Source organism: Formica exsecta, unplaced genomic scaffold (assembly GCF_003651465.1).
Source record: "Formica exsecta isolate Colony F162 unplaced genomic scaffold, ASM365146v1 scaffold14, whole genome shotgun sequence".
Taxonomy (NCBI): domain Eukaryota; kingdom Metazoa; phylum Arthropoda; class Insecta; order Hymenoptera; family Formicidae; genus Formica; species Formica exsecta.
Window position 1 is genome coordinate 97,185 of NW_021848729.1, and position 21,016 is coordinate 118,200.

The following is a 21,016-nucleotide window of genomic DNA, read 5'->3' on the forward strand; positions in this document are numbered from 1 at the left end:
GAACATTACGTTGAAATTGCGCTATCCGTTTGACCCTGCTACGGGATCGCGTTCTCGTATCTCGATCCGTTCTTGTCTCGTTGGCGCGGATCGACTCGCGCGGAGACCCAATCCATCCTTCTGGCCTGATTTTCATAGGAAAATTGCGCTAACCTTTCGCGGAGGTTAAATTCGACGACCGCCTCCAGTCACTCGATCGTCCACTTTTCGCGCTCGTACCATCACCGCGGGCGCGAGCGTGCAATCTTTTCGCAACTTGTTACGACGACAACGCGAATGTACGCTTCCCGTTACTTCCACGGCTCACCGTGTACTCTCGTGCTTGCATGATTACTTAACTGATTGAGTGTCTGTGGACAGTTCGTTAAATTTGCACGCGGAGAGAGAGGGACATTTGCTAACATTGCATTATGTTTTCATGTAAGTTGAAATATTATCCTCGAGGCACACACATTCAATATTTTATAATTATAAAATCTTTTTAAATTTTATGTTAGCGCACATATAATATTCGCATGTGCTACGCAAGATCATTAAAAATATCAATATCAAATATAGTTTGACTATTTAAAAATTAATTAGGAATTAATATATATATTTTTTAATGCTTAACAAAATTGCGAGACGGCAAGAAGAAGGAAAAGGGGTGGTCGATTTGAATTGGTCGATGACGTCAAACGAGAGGCATAGTTATTTTCAGAGAAACCAGGGAGGAGAGAGGAGCGAGGTCGAGTCGCATGCGACGAGTTCGGGTCAGCTCGCTTTGCTCGCGCGACTCACCCACGCCATTCTCTTTTTCTTGGCCGCGATCCAACGAATGCTGCCGTTACCTCGAAACTTGGCGGAATCGCTCTCGATGAGGGTCCCCTGAGAAAACTTCACGAAACTTCACGTTTTTGATCAGCGCATCGAATATATTTCTTACCATCATACTTTGTTAAAGTCGTGGAAAAAAATATTTTCGATCATATTTTTTTTTTACAATTTCTTCTGTTGACAGATTAATCCTCTTTTCTTTTCTTATAATATTAGATACTTTATATAATAGAAGTTTAAATATAGATTATTATTTCAATTCGAAATTTTCCATCAATGCATTTTTTCGTACAATATTAATGTGTAAAAGTAAATTCCCACAAGTATTAAAATCATAAGGTTGTCTAAGAAAATTTCTAAACATCGATTTTTGTATCGATATCCCAAAAAGGCAACTTCGCGATGCAGCTTGAATCGTTCGACAATTCTCACGTTGACCGGTGATGTTTTCGAACGACTTAAACAAATTTCTACGGCTATTATTGCTGAATTATTTCGCTATATCGAGCGTTTCGCGTTTCGTAACGGCGAAATATCGTCATTATTCACGTCTTGTTAAGGCGTCCCGAAGAAGGCGATTCCTATGCGCACACAAATGCGGTGGCGCAAGTGGTAATCGTTGCTAATATCTGCCATGTTACGGCTATTACCATACTTCACCGCGACATAGCCATAAATTCCATCAAGCGGGAGCGTCTTAAATCCGTCTCGTTTTCGCCTCTCCTTGTCATCGTCAATCGACCTGCGATGCCTTTTCCGCTTTCTCTCGGACGAAGACACGCGATTGCACCGACTGTTCGGACTCTCTGGCATCCGTAAGTTCGCGATCTAATCGAATGCTTCAGATTGATCGGTTATTTGCAAATACGATGATGAGATAGATGCTCAGATATGTTTCGATCATCGATCATTTTTATAAAAATAAACTTTATTAATTATTAAAAATTTTTAATAGCGTTCTCTTAAGCATTATTTATAATAAAATAAAATAAAATAAATGAATATATTTGCTTTTAAATGATAGGAACTTCTAAACTCTGAAATAGTTTTATCATTTATAGATATTGCAAATAAAAATTATCTATTGCTTAAGATATATCTATAATTAGTACATTTATTTTATTAAGTCGGTCTAGAATCTATGTGGAGTACTCTTTAAGAGAAGGAAACAATGTATAGTTTATAAAAAAATAATAAAGAATAAAAAAAATTATTGCGAAGAAGAAAATATATAGTATTTGTTTCCCTGACAATAATTTTCTCATAACTTTGACATTTATTAGCAGATAAATAACATCAGCGGGGTATTACTGAAGAATTTTACTAATGCGTCGACAAATTACGCGTGCGGGCGTGCTCTGCAAGATGATTTCTCGGTGCGTGTATCTCATAGATTACGATCCATACAGCGTACCGTTGCTCGAGTTCCTGCAGGTTTCTGTTCGGTTCGTTGCGTGGGCGTCGGGCTTGGCAGAGTTCCAGGACTCGTGGGAGGCTGACCAGGCCTCGCGGACTGACCTCAGCCTCTGACCTCACCCGAAATAGTCTCCCGTTGCCTGGCTCGTTTCTCCTGCATTTCTATTTCAGAATTTTCCTCTCTCACGCCACGACAGACGATACTGGGACGTATCGTGGGCGTCTCTACTTTAATATTTGCAGGTGATAGTACTCGATAAATTCGAATACTTTAAATATATAAATTTTTAGTTAAATATTATATTTTTCCTAAAGCTTTTTATTGTTCCGCAAATATGTATAAATATTTATCGACTTATTGCATTTTATACTAGTAAAAAGATATATGCAGATATTTATAAATACATAAAATTTATATTGAATTTATATATAAAATTAATTTGAAAGAGAATGGGAGAGAGACTATAAATAATTACTTTGATACAATCGAGACATTTGCGAGACGCAACGTTACTCTCTTTCTCAAAATTCACGACTCGTTACCCTCGCAGTAAAAAGGGGGCCGGGACACAATTATCCGGCACGCACTCCTTTTTTCTCTCTTTTACGAAACTTTCGATTTCACGTAAACGAGTGGCGCGACGCGGACGCATCACGCATCCTGCCGCGGGGCTATTTTCAGCGGTATCGTCTTTCTTTTTGCCGTCGACGGTAGCGAATAGCGCGAGAAATTATGACACAGGCTGCAGATCCTCTCCTTCTCTCTGTCTCTCTCGCGGCCGGGTAGGTAGTTCCATTAAGATGCAAATTCGCCAATAATTTCGCACGGCGCAACCGCTTGTCGCCCTGGTCGCGTACTCGCTTGTAATCGTTCATATCGCGCGGAGATCGAGAGCCCGTCTTCCAATTCCCCGTGCGACACCGGTCATCTTACGATGCTCGTAAAGTTAATTATTGTCTCGGCGATTTAATTGCTCCGGGTATCGCGATATCCTCTTTCTCGCTAGGTGGAGATGGCGGGCAGGCAGGAAGGAAGCGAGATCGTAAACACCAGCTGCGTGTGGCGTTGAAAGCTAGATCGGATAGACGCGATGTTTTCCGCGTTTGTAGTATTAGTACCGGTTACCAGGCACTGATGTAGTGGATGCTTGTTTGGTTACACTTCGGCCTGCACACGTGTCCGTTGAACACACCCGCTTTCCTCGCGCTAGACGTTAGTATCGAATATCGATGAACTCGGCGTTTCTTTGAGAGAACTTAATATTTTAACTCGTATTCAAAGTTATATATACAATCGTAAAATTCAGGATGAAATATTCGAGCTGCAAATATTGTTTCAAAATATAACTGCAAAATTAGATTTGATTAAAATACGTGATATCCTTGCAAGAAGCAGCGTTAATGCGATTTCGTTTGCAATTGGGAGTGCATGAGACTTCTCAGAGAGCTATCGTAAGACGATGGAAATTATGGGTACAAGCGTGCGAGCCTATAAAGTCGAAGAGGGGATAGTTGTGATTCTCGTTGCGGACGTACTTTACATGTAAGTACAAGGAAAGAAGGTATACGTCGCGAGAACAAGGCTATCGCTTTCCCAATCCGGTAAGCCAATCGCTTATTCTCTAGGAGTGCGAAACCGCTCTCGTGTAAACTCACGCAGCGATCGGGCGAACCAGTCAGCGTCTGATGTATTTCCAGGGGTATCTAATTACTCGTACAAACTAAGAACCAAAACGCTTTTACACTCACGATAATTTTCTCACAAGTAGTCGCGCGCGAAGAGATTAAAAAAACATTTCGTTGAAATATCTTTATTTTTCGAAATAACGTTAATAATTATTTCATATAAAAATAATTATTATTATGACTATTTTAGATGTGTTAACAGTAATTCTAATTGCTTTCATGATCTTTTTTTATAAATTTTATTGACATAAACATGAAGTTGTCAAAGGAATTTGATTATTAATTTGATATGAAAAGTCGCCGAGAAACCGGCTGCAAATGTCTTTCACGCGCGAAGGTGTTGTTGATTGCTAAAGAGGACAAATAACCGATGGTATGAAAACTCTGCGGACATTCCGTGGAACGAATGTTAAGCCGCAGATGTTATCGTTCCATATATTTACTGGCCTGCGAGCCATCAGCCCGCTCCGAATTAATGGCGCGATCGGTAATGAACGTGGCAGCGCGAGGGCCGCGGCAATCACGGGCTTCTTGGTATCACAAATCCCGACTTCCTCCTGTCCCGCGGCCATACACACCGCGCGTTATCTTACGCAGATACCCGTGCGCCCATGTGCGTGCGTTATTATCAATGCAGTGATGCAGGCCGCGCGCGACGTCGTAGGGCGTCGCCGCTCGCAAAGATTACTGGTTTGCCGAGAATAAAACCGTAGAAATATTTTACTGCGACTTTACAGCTGGAGTCCGGCGTGTTTTAGCAAAATTTTTAATATTGACGTATATATATATATAAGTTGTTATTACATAATATGAATATAAAATAAATTATGTAGCAAGAATAGGATTGTTGTAAAATAAAATTATTTTTTTATTAATTTAGATTATGTAATATATACATATATACATGCATATATACATATATATATATATTTTTTTTTTTTAAATATTGTTTAAGACTTGGTTTTAATTTACAATTCAATCTTCCTCGCCATTACCTTTATGATATTTTTATGTAATAATGTACGCGACACGAATAATTTTTATATTAAAAAATAACACATACACGCACACACATACTGGTGAACTGTTAAGACAGATGACATTTTGTCGTTGATTGCTATAAATGTATAGGAAATTATTTTCCGCGTCAGAAGGTAATCTATTGTGAGGCCTGTGTCGCTGGCAATTCGAAAGACGAGCAGTGCAAAATAGAAGCAAATTTAGCCGTTACAATGTTATTTGGCGTCTCTTCCGTAATATGATGTCCCCGTACAATCTTGAGGAAGCGGGTCGGGTTCAGATAAGAATAAGCACTTGGCGCCTTGTCGTAAACGTCGTCTATATTGCATACGTTCACAAGAACACTTGCCCGGCGTCCGCACCATCTTGACGTTGTCGAGGGTCCTATACTTCATCCGTTAAATGAGAATAAAAAGGTAACATTAACGCACGTCTGGCATGACAAAGATGTCTAAATCAAGTCTTTAACGGCGCATTAAAATCTCATAACTAAAGTGCTGACTAAAGATTGTATATTAATTTTGTAACAGTTTAATATTTACTAGGAGCATTATGTAATAATTTTTAATATTAATATAATATAATATGCTACAGTATAGCGATAATATATTGCTATTATTAAAATTATAGTGACAATTTATGCGTGTAGATTTTCCGAAATAATTTGATGTTAAAATATTAAGAGTTAAAAAAAAAAGTAGCGAAAAATTATATATATATCGACAAATAATTTAATGAATAATACTTAAAAATATCTTAGAATCAATATCTGACTAAATAAATATTTAACTGAAGTAACATATATATCTGCTGATTTCTATTTAAAAATATAATCTCTCGAACTTTGTATTAAAAAACATATATAATTTATGAGTCATAAATGTTGAGGGTTCAACGATCTACTTATCCGCGATATTGGCACGAGCGATTTCGTCGACACCGGAAAACGATTTCGCGTCGTGATGAATCGTCATAATGCACTTTCGGCCGCACGTGTGGACGGTAGGGCAGCTCCGCGCAGCATTTGTTCCAATCTGGACCGTCCGAGGTAATAAATATGCCCCTGACCGCGCCGCGCGCGGCTGATATAATGCGAGCGTGGGTTGCTACCACTGGAATCGGTCCTCCGCGCGTCCGGTCGCTTGATTTACGCCGTATGCCGCGATGCATCACGGTTCTATCGTTCTGCTTGCATTTTGCCGATCCGAAAATAGGTTCGGTACTCGTAACTCGATGCTCAGTTTCCCTCCCTCCGTTTCTCCTCTCGCCCATCTCCCTCTCTCACTCCCCTTCTTTCCGTCCTTTCTCGCTTCATCTCGCGAACGCCTCGAAGAACCGCGATCCGCTCGACCCCAAAATCCACCTCCGCTTTCTTGTCCCTCGTATCTTTTACGAGAGCGCGCTGTCGATGCTCGTTTTGTCCTCAGACACAGTCCGCTGCATCTTTGATCCGCTCTATTTCTGAAAGATCATTACTCTCGGCAATTTCCCGATGACGACTTGTGCTCCAAATCTACGCGGCATGAAACGTTTCTCGTCGAACGATACGAGAATTCCGATAATACTCGACTTTATCGTAACCTGTGTAGCAAACTATTATCGATGGCGATAAAGTTTAAATGCATCGCCGTTTGCTGGAATGCGTTTCAGATCGTGAAATAATCTATCCGCCAGTGTGCTCGAGGACGCTGATTTCCGCGAACCAGTTCCTCTTCGTCGTGTAACTAATCGTGCGAGTTATACAGCGACCTTATCCGAGCTGGACTTATCAGCGGTGCTGCTCCTAGTATTGATATACTCGTCCTGTTTCGAAAGAATATATTCTGTGCCGTGGACGACGAGCTTTCGATGGAATATCGCGTGTCGTTTTGCTCTGAGCGTTTGACATTTTATGGACTGCGTCAGGAAAAAAAATCTTACCTTGTATTGAGATTATTATATGAGATTATCGTTATCATTCAACGAGATAAAGATGATATTTTCTTCTCTCTTCATCAGTGCTAAAATAATTCTGATTTGTTGAATTACTCTATTTTGACTACTAAAATAATTTTGTTATTCTTAATCTTTTCTGCTTGTCTAACATTTTTATATTTTGAACTCGTAGTTGCTGTGTCAAAACGTGTAAGATACGTCTTGTATTGATTGATTTGATGAAAAACTTGTAAAATACCTTGTTATTAGAAATCAATCTAACTACTTGGATGCGTATCGTGAAAGTGTAAAATTTGTAAGGATGCAAAACATACACGAAGCTGATCATTAAACTTCATCATACTATTTATAAACAGCCACCGGTAAGAACCCGAGCACTCGTCGTTTTACCGACTTTCTCGCGCTTACAAACTAGGCAGTTTGCAAGTATAATTACCGCAACACTGAAACGGTAACATTAATATTCTCCGTGGTTTAATGCGATCGGTATCGACCGTATCGATGGAGTGCGAGAGGGGTTAATGCGTTTCCCGCGCGATGCTGACGGCAGCTTTATCTGAATCCTTGCGAAAAAAAATGACGCTCTTCCGTTTATGCGGGACGTGATCATCAATTTTATCTCGCTACGAGGCTACGACCTTACTTTATCGCCTGCGACTGGACCGCACTTTCTGCAGTCCGTGACTGTTCGTGGGTCGATCTGGACCGGTTTCGACTCCGGGGCTACCGTGGTCAATGAAAAACTCGACTTATGATAATGTCGCGCAGGACCCATGAGGGGCACGAACGAGGCCCCTGCAAGGGGGCCCGGGCAGGGTCACTTTTCATTGTTCTTGCTCGCCGGCGTTGATCGAGGCTACTGTAATTACTAATTGCCGCCCTTGGCTTAATTAGCGATTCACGTCGCCGTTTTATCATACCTCACGGCTGCGTCTTGTTCGTCCCTTTTTTTCTCTCGTTCTCCGAAAACATGTTTTTCGGATGCCAAGTGAGAAAGCTTTTCGCTAAGCGAGCGTTTTTATTCTTCGAATGAATTGTGCTTGGAATCGTACGAAAAGAGAGGGACAAGGAGAAGGAGGAAGAAATGCATTCTTCTTAAGCGGTTCTTCCTGCTCCTCAGGATTGCTTCATTAGACGGCTATACTTGTCCAGGCGAGCCGCATCTCTGGCGGCCTTGCTCCTTTCACGATGCGTCACCATTGAAGATCCGGTCCACGCGCACGATCGGAGTATCTAATCGATGTACCGAGACGATGGTTGTAACTGTTAATTATGTATCGTTTTTCTGTCTCGCGTAAATTGACACGGCATACAAATATGTGCGTTTGCGAGAAATTTGGGATGTGTCCAAAACGTCGTAGGTATTGGCGTGTTACCAATAACATTCTATATGTAGCATATTTAAGTCATTTATTTTCAAGTAATCTAATTATTTTATAGAAACTATTTCTTTTTCTCTTCGACTCTATATTAATGTAAAATAAAATATCAACAGCATTTATCATTTGTATATGTAATTTCGAGAAGCGCGCGCGCGCGTCATTTTTAAATTAAACTCAAAGCGATCATGAGCTTAATAAATATTCCTCGTTTAGAGGGCCCGACGGGATTAGAGCCGTATTCGGTCTATATGTAGATTGCGAGAGAGACCCTTCGGAATCGATATACAATACATACATATGTATATCGGCGCGCGGGTAGAGGAGCAAGCCCGAGATCGGATAATAGCCCTACGCGGTGCGGGAGCCCGCGCAAGGCAGTCATCGACAAATGGCCGTGGCCATGCAATAAACAAGCCGCGCAATTAAGAGAGCAGGTTAATTAATGTGGACCAACTATAGGAGGGAGGCCCCTTCTCTTCCATTCTCCATCCTCCTCTTTCTCTTTCTCGCTCTCTTCCCGTCTATTTCCTGCTGTCCCTTTTTCTCTCTCCTTCCGTCTTCCCCCTTCGTCGACCATCCTCCCCCCTTCTCCCTTCGCACTCGATGCAACCACCGTGCACGGTAGTTATCAAGGACCGAACCGCCCTTTTTTGCGGTGCACGCGAAGGGCAGCGCGGGATTTCCTTCTGTCTCGTCTCGACGCGCGTCCGACAGGAGGTGGTGGAGGAGGAGGAGGATGTGGGGGAGAAGAAAAAGGAAGAAAAGGACGAAGGGAACGGTCGGTTACTGGGCGCGCTCGTGAAATCTGGTGAAATCAATTCGCTGCGCGAGCGGCGACAGTCGTAAATCGTCGTCTTTGTATTCCTCCTGCTTCTCTCCGATGTGCGTGCGGCCGGAAAGAAGCAGCGGCGAACGGCGGCCGAACGGGTTGCAAAACCCGAGACTGATGATGAATTCAATGTTTGCGCCGATGAATTATCGTTTCCGCGCTCTAATAAATGGAGAATGCGCAGTTTCGCACTCACTCGATCGATTTCTCGAATGTATAATCAAATCTTATATACAGTGTAAAAATTAATATTTGTTTTATAATAATTTTTTATATAAAAATTGTGAAGCGTAATCTAAAAAAATCACGAAAAAGTATAAATAAAAGTAGATTTCTTATATATATATATATATATATACATGCCATATTGTTTTTACACAATTTTTTCGGCAGATATAAAGTTTGAGATTTTATTTCTGATGAAATCATAAAAAATGCTGCAATAAAACACTTTAAATAAGTATCTTTACAAATATTTTTCTTTTTTGAAATTAGGGGAAAGGGGAAAATATATATTATGTCTGCATGTTAAATGTGAAAGAGCAAATGAAATCTAAGTCGATCAAATTTCTTCTCGGCTGAATTTATTCTCGGGAACAATTCGCGGTTGTACGTGCGTGCTGTAGCTTAGCGATGCAATTCGGAAGTGTTCGAAAATTACACACAGCTCTAACACTTAGCGCGGCGTATTTCGTAACGGACGCATTTGCAAACGTAAGGCGGGAAATTGCGCGTGAAGCTCGCCGGTCGTATACCACCTGCGCGTTAGGCATCATTTGCGCGAGAATGCTACGTATGCACGTACGCATGTACGCACACCGTGTCGGTCGTGATAATTATCGGACATTTTCTACGGGCAGTCAACCGTGCGCTCTGACATTTTGACATTAGCAACGGGGAGTCGCTGGAAAACTGGGGATTAACTTGTTTTATACCTCGATGGTGCAGTTACACCTGCCGGACCAGTTCAGACGATGATGATGAAAGTTGGGGATAATTACTGGCGTTTGAACCGTGAAAGTCCACGAAACGATGAAATTTTTTTCCTCCAACACTTCGTTCTGATTCATGAAACATTAGAAATTTTATTCATGGAATGTTTATGGTGATTTAATTACTGTAATTATTTTTACAATGTTAATGCTAATCATGCTATCGTAATTATAGTCTGTACACAGTATATATTGCAAAAAGTAGTGGCAGCCAAGCTACGTAAGTTTCAGTGAATTAAATCAGGTTGACTAGAGAGAGATTAGATGCATTCGCGATGTACTTTTCCATTTTACATTCCAGATTGCATTCGAATATTTTTTTGTCGATAATAAAACCAAGTTCGCGTTTACGGCGAGGTTGTGCTTGGACGCGCAAGCCGATTTGGCGTTTGCGGAAGAAGTCACGAGATCCAATGAGGAAATAGCGGCGAGCGTATTGCGGAACGTACGATGCTCCTCAAGGCCGTGTTAGACCTTCACCTCTTGACACGTCGGCATGTCCGAAGGCACGATGCCGCAGAATACCGCGTAGCTTATGGTCCATACATACACTATCTATCCTACCTCTTCGCATGCGCAGAGAAGGGGGGCCGATCACGAATAATTTACCATTAATCTTGTCACAACGTTGATTCACTATTATATTATTATAGTATTTTATTATATAATATATAATATATTTAATATGTTATATAACTTATTATTTCTATTTCTAATATATGTGTATGTAAACATACATACATATATATAATACATATGTATGTATAAGGACGAGAAAAGTCCAAAGAAATCATGCAAAAGATTGAGAACCTAGCTAAAGGGTGAGAGCTCATAATTAAGTTGCTGAACCAAAGTGACGCCCGAGTCGGCAACAGGCATTAATTAAGACATTAAAAAATTAGCTTCGCAATTAATTACACCGGCCGCAAAAATTCTTAGTGCGTTGCGATGCGGGCCTGTCTCTCGCGCGACTACAAAGCAGCATGGGCTGGCTTTTGAAACGACTAATTACGGTAATTAGTAGCACAGTAGTCGGCGGTTACGCGAGGCCCGGTCTATGAAGAATTATTGTAATTTGCGTCCTTGATCCGCGTCAAGACGCCGATCATCATGCTCATCAATCTGCTGCAATTTTCGGATTCGTTCTCTTGCTGTAAACACGCTTTAAGTTTAAACAATATTATATTTCACACGTATATATCGAAAGAAAATCGGGCTATTTGATCGGGTGCTTCAAAATTCTCGTCGAGCACACATGGCGTTTAAACATATCGATTTCTCCAAGCAATCAGACTCATATACGGACGTGCTTGGATAACAGAGCGGGAAAGTCGATGCATGCACACGTTGCCAAGAGCACTAATCGGGACCACCTACCACTTCGTGATTTCATAATCAACGCCCGTGGCACGAGGATTGTCGGTGTACAGTGTGTACAAACCATTATCTCCGACATTCGAGTTTCAATTAACGTAGAAGAAAAGCCTTCGAGCGGATCTACCGACTCGGTGAATCTACGGCGAATTACTGATTAACGTTCGGACGGAACTGCTCGTTCACCTTACGGGGGGATACGCCCGCTATTGATTCTTTTTTAATAATTTTTTGCCAATGCAAAATTTATATTTTATATTTTGACTTATTGTTTGAATGCCTTTTGTTGAGAAAACAAATTACCAAGAAACAATTTGCTCTAAAGTAGAAAACATCTTTTTTTAATTTCTTTAGTTTGACTTTTCCTTTTCTATGAAAGTACTTCACAGTTTCTGCTCTCGTATAATACAAAAGCAAATCGTGCGAAGCGAAGCAGCAATTTTATCGTGACACGGAGACGATTCTTTTGACTAATTGACCATTCTTGACAAATGAATCATTGATGTGCGGTGCGATTGTGTTATTATCATCATCAGTATATCTTTCTTTTTCTTATCGGTTCTTGTCGACAGGACAGTCGCGATTTTACGGTTTATCAGTCTCGCATCAATCGAATGTAAAAAGCTATGCCGTTACGTAAATAGCCGAGCAAGGACTTACGGTGTCACGAAAAGAGTTTTCATCGCTGTAAAATAATGCATTAGATGTTATTAACTACAAAGGCTCGGCTTTTTCACAGTGTTTAAAAATAAACGCGATTGTTTGGTACCGAACTTTATGCTCTGTAAATTCGATATAAATAAAAAGAATTGTTATTTTCATGTTCACATTTAGCGTTAAATATACGAATTTTATGATTGCTCTAATCGTCAATATGACGTTTGGGCTGTTTGTTTTTTATTTCGTTTTATCATTTTATCTCGAATATGTTTTCAACCCTCGTTGATTCGAATGACAATTGTCAAACGCTTTATGAAACTCGTATATTATATTTCGTGCGAATGTAATATATCGTGGTTTTGTGTATACTATTAGTGGAAAGCAATCGGAAAGAATAAAAATATATATTTAGGTATTTAATAATAATAACAACAATAATAATTTAACAATTATTTGAACAAAAAATTATATTTTTAATATGATTAAATATTTGTTGTATAACTATAATATATATTATAGTAAAAAGATGAGTTTAAAAAAAAAAAAAAACGCTGAAAACTGCATTTTTCCCGCGAATGTTTTTTATTATATCAATGTAAATTTATGTTATATTTAATTTGTCACGTTGCAAGAGAGGGGTTGGGGGGAATAGGTGACCAAATAATCCCGAACGCTGATTATGAATTATATCGATTTTCTCACTCGAGCGGAAACGATTTAATGGCTGCGTTACACGTGCGCATGTGTGACTAAACTGAAATCTGAGGAATCGGTTCTTGATGTTTACGATTGATTCCCAATACCAATCGACGATTATGTGACAAAGCAATTCATTGAAGGCATTAGTTCTACAAGAAAACTTATTAATGAAACGTATCTTGTTCTTTATCTCTAATTTTCATATAATTTGCGTACTACTTTTTGCTCTCAATACTGTTATATTCAATTATCGTTTGATCGTGCAACTTGTTACTTTAAAGAAATAATAAGAATAACCAGTTTTAATACGTACACACACGAGATAATGCGCATTAAGTATTTACGCTTCGCCAGTTTCGCAAAACACGGTTATTAGAAATCATCCTGGAAATTGGAGAAACTCACGTTAATTGCTCAAATGTCAATGAGTAGAAATCACGGCGTATGAAAGACTCTGATGTGTTCGTTTGCATCTAATATAAACTGAGCATCGAGCTTGAGTAAAGAGAGTAAAAGAGGCGAAGCTCTCGGCGCGGCGTCTTTCTCCCGCGAGGAGAAAGGGGCGGTATTCAATTCGCGCGAACCTCACACGATGGCCATGACCCCGATTCGGCAGGTGCACTTCCTCCTGAGATCGTTCCGGCGATAACTGTCGATCGTCCATCATTTCGCGGTCGTGTCGGCCGTTACGTGCGCGGCGTTATCCACGTTAAGATACTGTAGAAAGTTGCAGCGAAAGCGATATGGGCAAAAGTTTGATACGGCAAGTCGTAGTCTTAAGGTACAATTTCATGAGTGACGACGGTCTGGCCGCTGATTCGTCCATTTCGATCACGTGACCTCATTGCTGCATGAGTTTGCAGCACATGAAAATGTACCTTTAGAGCGTGTACTTTTTCGTCGCGGATTAATTTCGCGGACGTGACCTATCGCGAAAGAGATCGCGTCGGTTTTCGCAATTTCGAGTATGAGTTTAAGATCCGTTTCCAAAGCAGCGAACCCGAAACGCTCGGCTATCATCGCATCGCGCTCGGATTTCTTGCTGATCTTCGAGACCTCGCGGAGCGCGCTGCTCTTAAATCAAAGAATTCATCACAGTCCGTCAATTAAACGGTCTTTGCCGTGGAATTTCTGCGAGCGCTTCCGAGCCTTGTACGCGTATCAGTCACCGCTGCCTGAAAGTTTCTCGAGGTTAGCTCTCAAACGATCCGAAGACGATTTGATCGATGTTGTCCTTCCTCCTCGGTAGCCGTGCGTTCTCACCCCTTCCCTACGGGACGTCCGGCAAGTCCTTCCTTAATGCGTCCTTGATGAGAGGCAACCTCGTGAGAGCCTGCCAGGCCACCCTTGCCTCGATTACCTGGCTTATCGATGCCAGCGATTATTTCGCTCGTCACGTTCGTCATCGTCTCTGCGGGTCACCTGGCTGGAAGCTTTTTATCTCTGCCAGCACTGCAAAGGCGTGCACTCCGACGAACTCGTGGACAATGATTTCTCGGAGAAGAACGTGCACTATCGTCTTCGGATATTATCGTTTCTTCTAGACGTTACTTGCTCTGATCTTCTGATAACAGATATTTCGTAAAACACTATTATTACTTGTTATTATAAGACCGCAATAAATAATTAAATATATATATAATAACGAAGAAAAAGTAGTAGTATTCTACGAAATATTTTGTATATTATAAATAATATTATAAATCTACAGCCGTTTACAAATATTATACCATTGACCTTAAATAATGCAGAATGCAAAATTAATTTTAAAAATATGACACTTACAACTATTTTTATGTCAACTCTTCCATGCAGTTGATCTTCTGATGAAAGGTATTTCATAAAACACTATAATTATTTGTTAAACTCAAATGTGCTGGCCAATTCAGCAAGACAGTCGGCAAAAATCGCAAAATGACCGGCTCGTAACTCCGGTCGACGCATCCGTACTAACGGATGCTGAACGAGAGAGCGTGCAAAGCGAGAAGCGAAGCGCGCGATACGATGGTAGGAGAGCATAGATCGTATGCACGTCGAAAAGGCTCATGTGTTGCTGCTGCTGCCGCTGCTCTAAAAGGCTAGCCGACAAGGCAGTACGCGCGAAGGGGGCCCCACGACATTAGAGCCACATTAACGCGCGCACTCGTCGACCAGCTGGTACCCTATCGGGTCAGCTAATTACATGCCGATTCTGAGATCACTCGTACAATGCCGTGTCGACATACCGTTCCCCTTCTCATCGGTAGTAACCGTAGCTCCGACAATCGATACCTGAGATCGTTGGACTAGCGACGGAAATGAATTCTCTCTCGGCAGAATATTTTTTTTTTTTCACGCACGTTTGTGCATTTATACAAATATTATTTCGATATTTAATTGAAATTTATCTTATTAAATATCTGATATCGATATATCTTTAAATTTAATTGTTATTGCGTGAGACGTGAAACTTGTTACTTCGATAACATTAATTCTCGCAGATTCCTTTATTCATCGTATAACTTGATGACATTTAACTATCATGGTATTATTATTTGAACATATATACATCAAATATATACCATAAAGTATATATTTCGACACTTGGGAATTCATTTTCTTAGAATAAATACTGGATAAATTGAATCTGAGTTTATGAATCATTATAAAAACGGATTCGCCACTTGAGGGCATCAAATATTTATTGGATTGACCCCAGTATCTCTTCGGTGAGCTTTGGCGAAAAGGTTTCATCGGTTGCACGCTGCCAATAGTCGCGCGAGCCGCTAATCGTTGCTCGCTAGTCGCGAACAGCACTCGACTATTCGATTTACGGCTGGTTTGCGAACGCTCCCGCGGATCGGTCGGTGGATTCGAGATGAGCGTTTTTGTCTTCGCGGTACGATCGATCGAGATTACGGGGGGAGGGAACGCGGGTGGCACAGTTTATGCGACGGCGGAGGCAGTTCATTGCGTCCGCGCGCGCTTGGTCGATGCGTGTAGGATTAATTAGACGTTACGAAATTGCAGTGTGTAGCCTCGGGTAGTCGTGATGGATGCAATCCGCCGGCTCGTATTTATTTCTCACGTGCAGTCGTCATGGAGTATCTTATTGCACGGCTTGTTGCGATCTCGATGGTCTCGATGCGGTTTGTTGCGAGAGAATAGGGTGATCAACCGTCTCGAATTTTTCGGAGCATCCCGATTTTCGACTCTCATTAGAAGCGTCCCGAAAGAACCTTAAACGGGACGCTATTTGTCCCGATTTTTCACATAATATAAAACATAATAATAGATTGTTCTTTAATTTTATTTTAAGAATTTTATCAGTTTTTTTTTTAAACTAATAATTATTTTTATTAAAAAATAATAAAGGGTTATGTTTTGTTGATTGTTTGACGTTGAGTGTGAATAGTAGATACAAACCAAAGATAAGAGTCAATATGATAGGAATCAACCATCAAATTAATCAATTTAAAGTAAACTAAAAACGAACCTCCATAGTCAAAAGCTGGTTCTTTCTATAGTATTAGCTGATATTATAAAAAAAAAACTCAATAAAACTGCAATATTATAACCGCATTATGTTTCATAATTAAAATTATACCAATAAAAAAGTCCCGATTTTTTTATCGTGTCCCGATTTTTTAAGATCGATATCCCGAAATTGGGCGATCAAGAGTTGGTCACCCTACGAGAGAAGATAATCTTCGAAATTATCTTCGATCTGAAGTTTTTGTATCTCGCTCTCGTTGTCGCAGTTTTTTTCCACTAACGATTATTGCCACACATTTGATTCAATTTAAAAATTATCGGCAATATTCCGTGTACATAAATAATTTGGATTGGAGATTCAACGAAATTTTACACGAGGAAATTTTAGAAAGTTATAGACTTTAATATATAAAATATTTTTTTATATTTTATATTTAATTTATTCAAATTAATTCGGAGAAAATTAATTGTTACGGTTTTACGACGGAAAAAGCTTGGAAGTCGTATTAAATGATCATGCGTAATTGATTGTAGGTGTGATTGTGATTCTGTATCCCACACTAAGGGAATTTACTCTGAAATTTGTTTGTGCCGTTGAAACATGGCGATCTTGGCGTAGCTCGCTGTTGTTACCAGCGGGAACTCTGCCAGGTATCTATTTGAAGTTCGACTCCCACTGCGTCTGAGGAATTTGAATAAGATACAATTGTATCCTTAAGGAACAAAGAACTCACTTGTTATTATAGCGCATTTGATGAATGAAAACTCGACTCTTGTGTCAAGAAATGTATTTATTGTTCGTCGATTATTTTGTGTGGCTATTGAACGTCAGTGAATGATTCTTTTAGGAGCTACTGAAATACAATAATAAACTTAACATTCTTCCTAAAAGCACATATTATTTTCTGCAATAAGTTCTGCAGTTGTAGTTAACTAAACAATAATTAAGTAATACAGTTATTTTAGTGAGGATGCTAACTGCTGTTTAAATTATTTCGTATCTTTTTTTTTTTTATTTTGAGAAGTAGACATTCTCTATTTAACCAATATTTCTGAGAGAGAAACGGGAACTTTCTACTTTATCGTTTCCATTATAATATTGCTAAAAAATATCCTTAAAATTTACATCACACAATAGATATATTTTTTTTTACAATATACATTTTTAATGTACATTACAATATATATTTTTAATATATATTGTACATTCCATTCCCCGAGATTTTTGGATGATTTGTATTTTGCAAGATCGTTTCAACGTCACGGTGCCTTTGCGTTATTATCGAGCGATGTCGCCGGGGGACGAGTGGCAACCTCGACAAATCTTTTCTGCCCGTCGAGTGCGGCAGTTCGTAATGGCAAACACGCTGCAGGCCTGCCTTGGGCTTCTCGCGAAAACTGTCGGCCGTTGTCGTCGGCGACGTTGCAAGCCGCTGATGACACTCTGCCGGTACTTGAGAGCAGGCCGCTGTGTTGCGGTGCTTAGTTTTCTCGAAGAGGGTCGACCCTTGTCGCGGTCGCCGCCGATCGTCGGTGCCGTCGTCGACGACAACGACGATGATTACGACGTTCTCTCTTCGGCAATTACAGCTCAAGTGGCACCGTAAGAGACAGGTGGTAAGCTGCATCGGGTCGTCCACGCCATCTTTAACTTCCTCCTCTTCCATCTTCTTCTTTTATTTCTATTTTTTTCGTTGTTGTATCTCCCATAAATTTATGACAGGATATATATTTCAGTATTTATACCCTTCGGGAGATAACCACTCGGCTCTTGATGGCCCGCTTTAAGTCATCTTTCTCCTTAATTAATTATTTTCTAGCTACCAGTATTATATCGGGAAAATTTACCGCTCCGTGATTAATCCGGCATCTGTTCGGTTACTTAAATATTATATCATATAGTATTGTATAGATCGCTTTCTCTAACTTTCTGAATTCCTCTAATAATAGATGCATAACACACTCAACAATTCGCTAATGAAATTTTTTGAGAGCAGTTTTTTGATCGTATTTCAACTTTAAATAAATATTGTCATTTGTATTTTATTGTATATATTATTGTCATATTTGTCATATTGTATTATTGTCATATTGTGTTTTATTATCATTTTATTATTATCAAATGTGATAAGAATCTTTTTTCTAAGTACATCTCTAAATCTCAAATATCTATAATAAACTTTTTACGATCGTACGTTAGCAATTGATAAATGTACGATCTACAAATTCTATATACAATGTATAACATTAGAGAGATTAGTACTACAATAAATCGTAATAATGTTGATATGCGATACGATCAATAAAATCGGAATCTACATGGGATCTTTGTTGAGAGACATTTTCAACGGCGACACTTTATCGAACGATAAACGTACATGATTTGCCTGGATCCGGGTGGATCGTGGACGGTAAGGAAACTCGATGCGAGATCCTCGTCGTCAAGGGTTGCGGATAATCGACTTAACGACGAGGCTTAACGACTTCGCGGTAACGGTTTCGCCGGATCTCCTCTCGTCGTCACCGGGCATTACGATCCGCGAGAATTCTAAACTTGAGCCCGTCCACACTGCGACTGAGCGATCGCGAGACTCGGGCTCTATAATGCACGGTACGACACCATCATACGTGTCATGGGGGAATCGATCCGATCCGGTTGTAAGCCGACCTAACCATAAGTTCGCCGCGAATCGAGCGTCATGCTCGTCGAACAAGAGTACCTCGGCTCTCTGCATGCAGGAAACCCGAATAAAATGCCGGGGTCTTGATCCGCGGTGCTTAAAGGCTGGATTCTGTTGGCACCTCGCTCCGCAGAGACATCCTCTCGCGAAGGTATCTCGATTCCTCGAAGTCTGAGGTCGTCGGTCTCGTTATTGAGGATAGCCATAATATTAAATTGTTTCTTTGAAAATACGCTGACAGATTGTGGTGGAATCTTTTATTTATGTCTGCTTAGAATTATTTGATTATGGAATAATTTTTATTTTTACAAAATTTAATATAAGAGATATAAAATGTCTTTGTTCTCCTATATTAATCTCTTTCCTCTATTTTTTCTCTATCCATCGGTTGCGTCTCATCCTCATGGAGACACGCAGGTGTTGCCTGCTCGTTTAACGTCTTCGATACGGCGCTTACCAGACCGGCTGGCATGATATGCAAGAATTCTTCAGGAAGCGAGGAAAGATGGCGATCGGTGCTCTGATGGAGCTGCTGACTCGTCCTGACTGAAATAGGACTCGTGGCCGCTCGGCGCATCCTTAAATGTTCGCGCGCGTATCGAATCGCGCGGAAGCGGGCGTGATTTGCGGATTCTCTTGTTTCGTTGCTTTTACGAAATCGGACCGATTTAATTACAACGCTTATCACAGGTTGTTCGGCATGTCCGACGCGCGATTTTAATGGGCACTTGCGAGATATCCGGGTTCAACGCCGCTGTGAGCGATACTTTTTCTCCCTATGTACGCGCGGTGCAAATAACTAAGGTTCTGCCAATCGTGATTATCGGCTGTCACGCAAAACGCCAAAAAGAATCGCGCCCGGAATTCCCAGGAAGAAAGCGGTCGTTGCTTCACCTCGCGGTTATAACGTGTCATTATGTCGATCTTTAGTCTTCCAATTTATTGCGACACTTTGCGCGAACGAGCCGTACGTATTGTAACATGTATCATCATTGTCGTGTTATCTAATTATATGTATCCCGATGATAATCTGTCCGTTGATTTTCTTGTACATACGCCAGACATTTCTCAAGCGACGGGACATTAGTTTGATGAACGTGTCGTCATTGCTGAGTACTGTCTTCAAACGGGATCGCACCAGTTTGTAACGGTTTGTTTAATTTCACGTGGCATGTTTGTGATAATGAACTGTATGTTAAATTCTGACCTGCTATCAGATGTCTCATATAGTCACACATTGTTGCATACATATTTATAAACGAAATAGATAATTTTCTTATTTAATATATTTATAATTATATGTATAAATGAGAGTATTTTTATTGTAATTAATAGAATCACATATGATTTATTTTGATTGTTATTATGTATAATAATTATTTCTTTTTTACTTTTAATTTTTCTAATTATAGGAAGTAGCACGTAATTAATGATTCGTGTAACTATATGTATATAATAATATAATTGTATATAATTTTATATGATCGCACATAACACATTCATTAATACGTTATTTATTTAATTCCTCATTTATTTGTCAACAGTTTCGATATATTTAATCAATCATCGTTATATTACGAATAAAGTTATTTATCACGCTGTTTTTACAATGTTATTTGAATCACCATTATGTTTTTGATGTACATAATATATTTTTGTGTATTATTTTCAATTTCTTAAATACAGTTATTATTTGTTGTTGTCGTTTGAGTGTAATGTATGAGAAACATTTCTCTAATAAAATTCATTTTCTTTTATTTTTAGGGATCGTGACAACCTGGCGGACGGCTCGGAGCGGGACTCCCCCTGGAGTTGTGGGGGTGGCAGCGGTGGTGGCCGCAGACCCCTCACCTCCATTATCGAACACCTACGCACCTCCAAGAGAAGACTTCACAATGGTAAGTTGCACATCCATACGTATGTGTATCATGGTCTCCCGACACATTCCTTTTCCTTGTATTGCATTATAAGCAGCAAGAATTTAATGAAGAGTTTTTTCGCCTCTCTCATTCGCCTCGTTTGTCTCAGGAAAGAGTGCGTTTCCTGGCACGG

At 40.1% G+C, this 21,016-nt stretch overlaps 1 protein-coding gene across 3 annotated transcripts in view; it reads left to right on the plus strand.

The window, feature by feature from the left end:
• The window catches only part of LOC115246178 (uncharacterized protein KIAA1522-like), a 312,320-nt gene that overhangs the window by 21,165 nt on the left and 270,139 nt on the right, over window positions 1–21,016 (plus strand). For all 3 annotated transcript variants that reach the window (XM_029824830.1, XM_029824832.1, XM_029824833.1), the window contains exon 2: window positions 20,729–20,862. In XM_029824830.1, coding sequence (XP_029680690.1) covers window positions 20,729–20,862 — 134 coding nt within the window. The remainder of the gene's footprint in view (window positions 1–20,728; window positions 20,863–21,016) is intronic.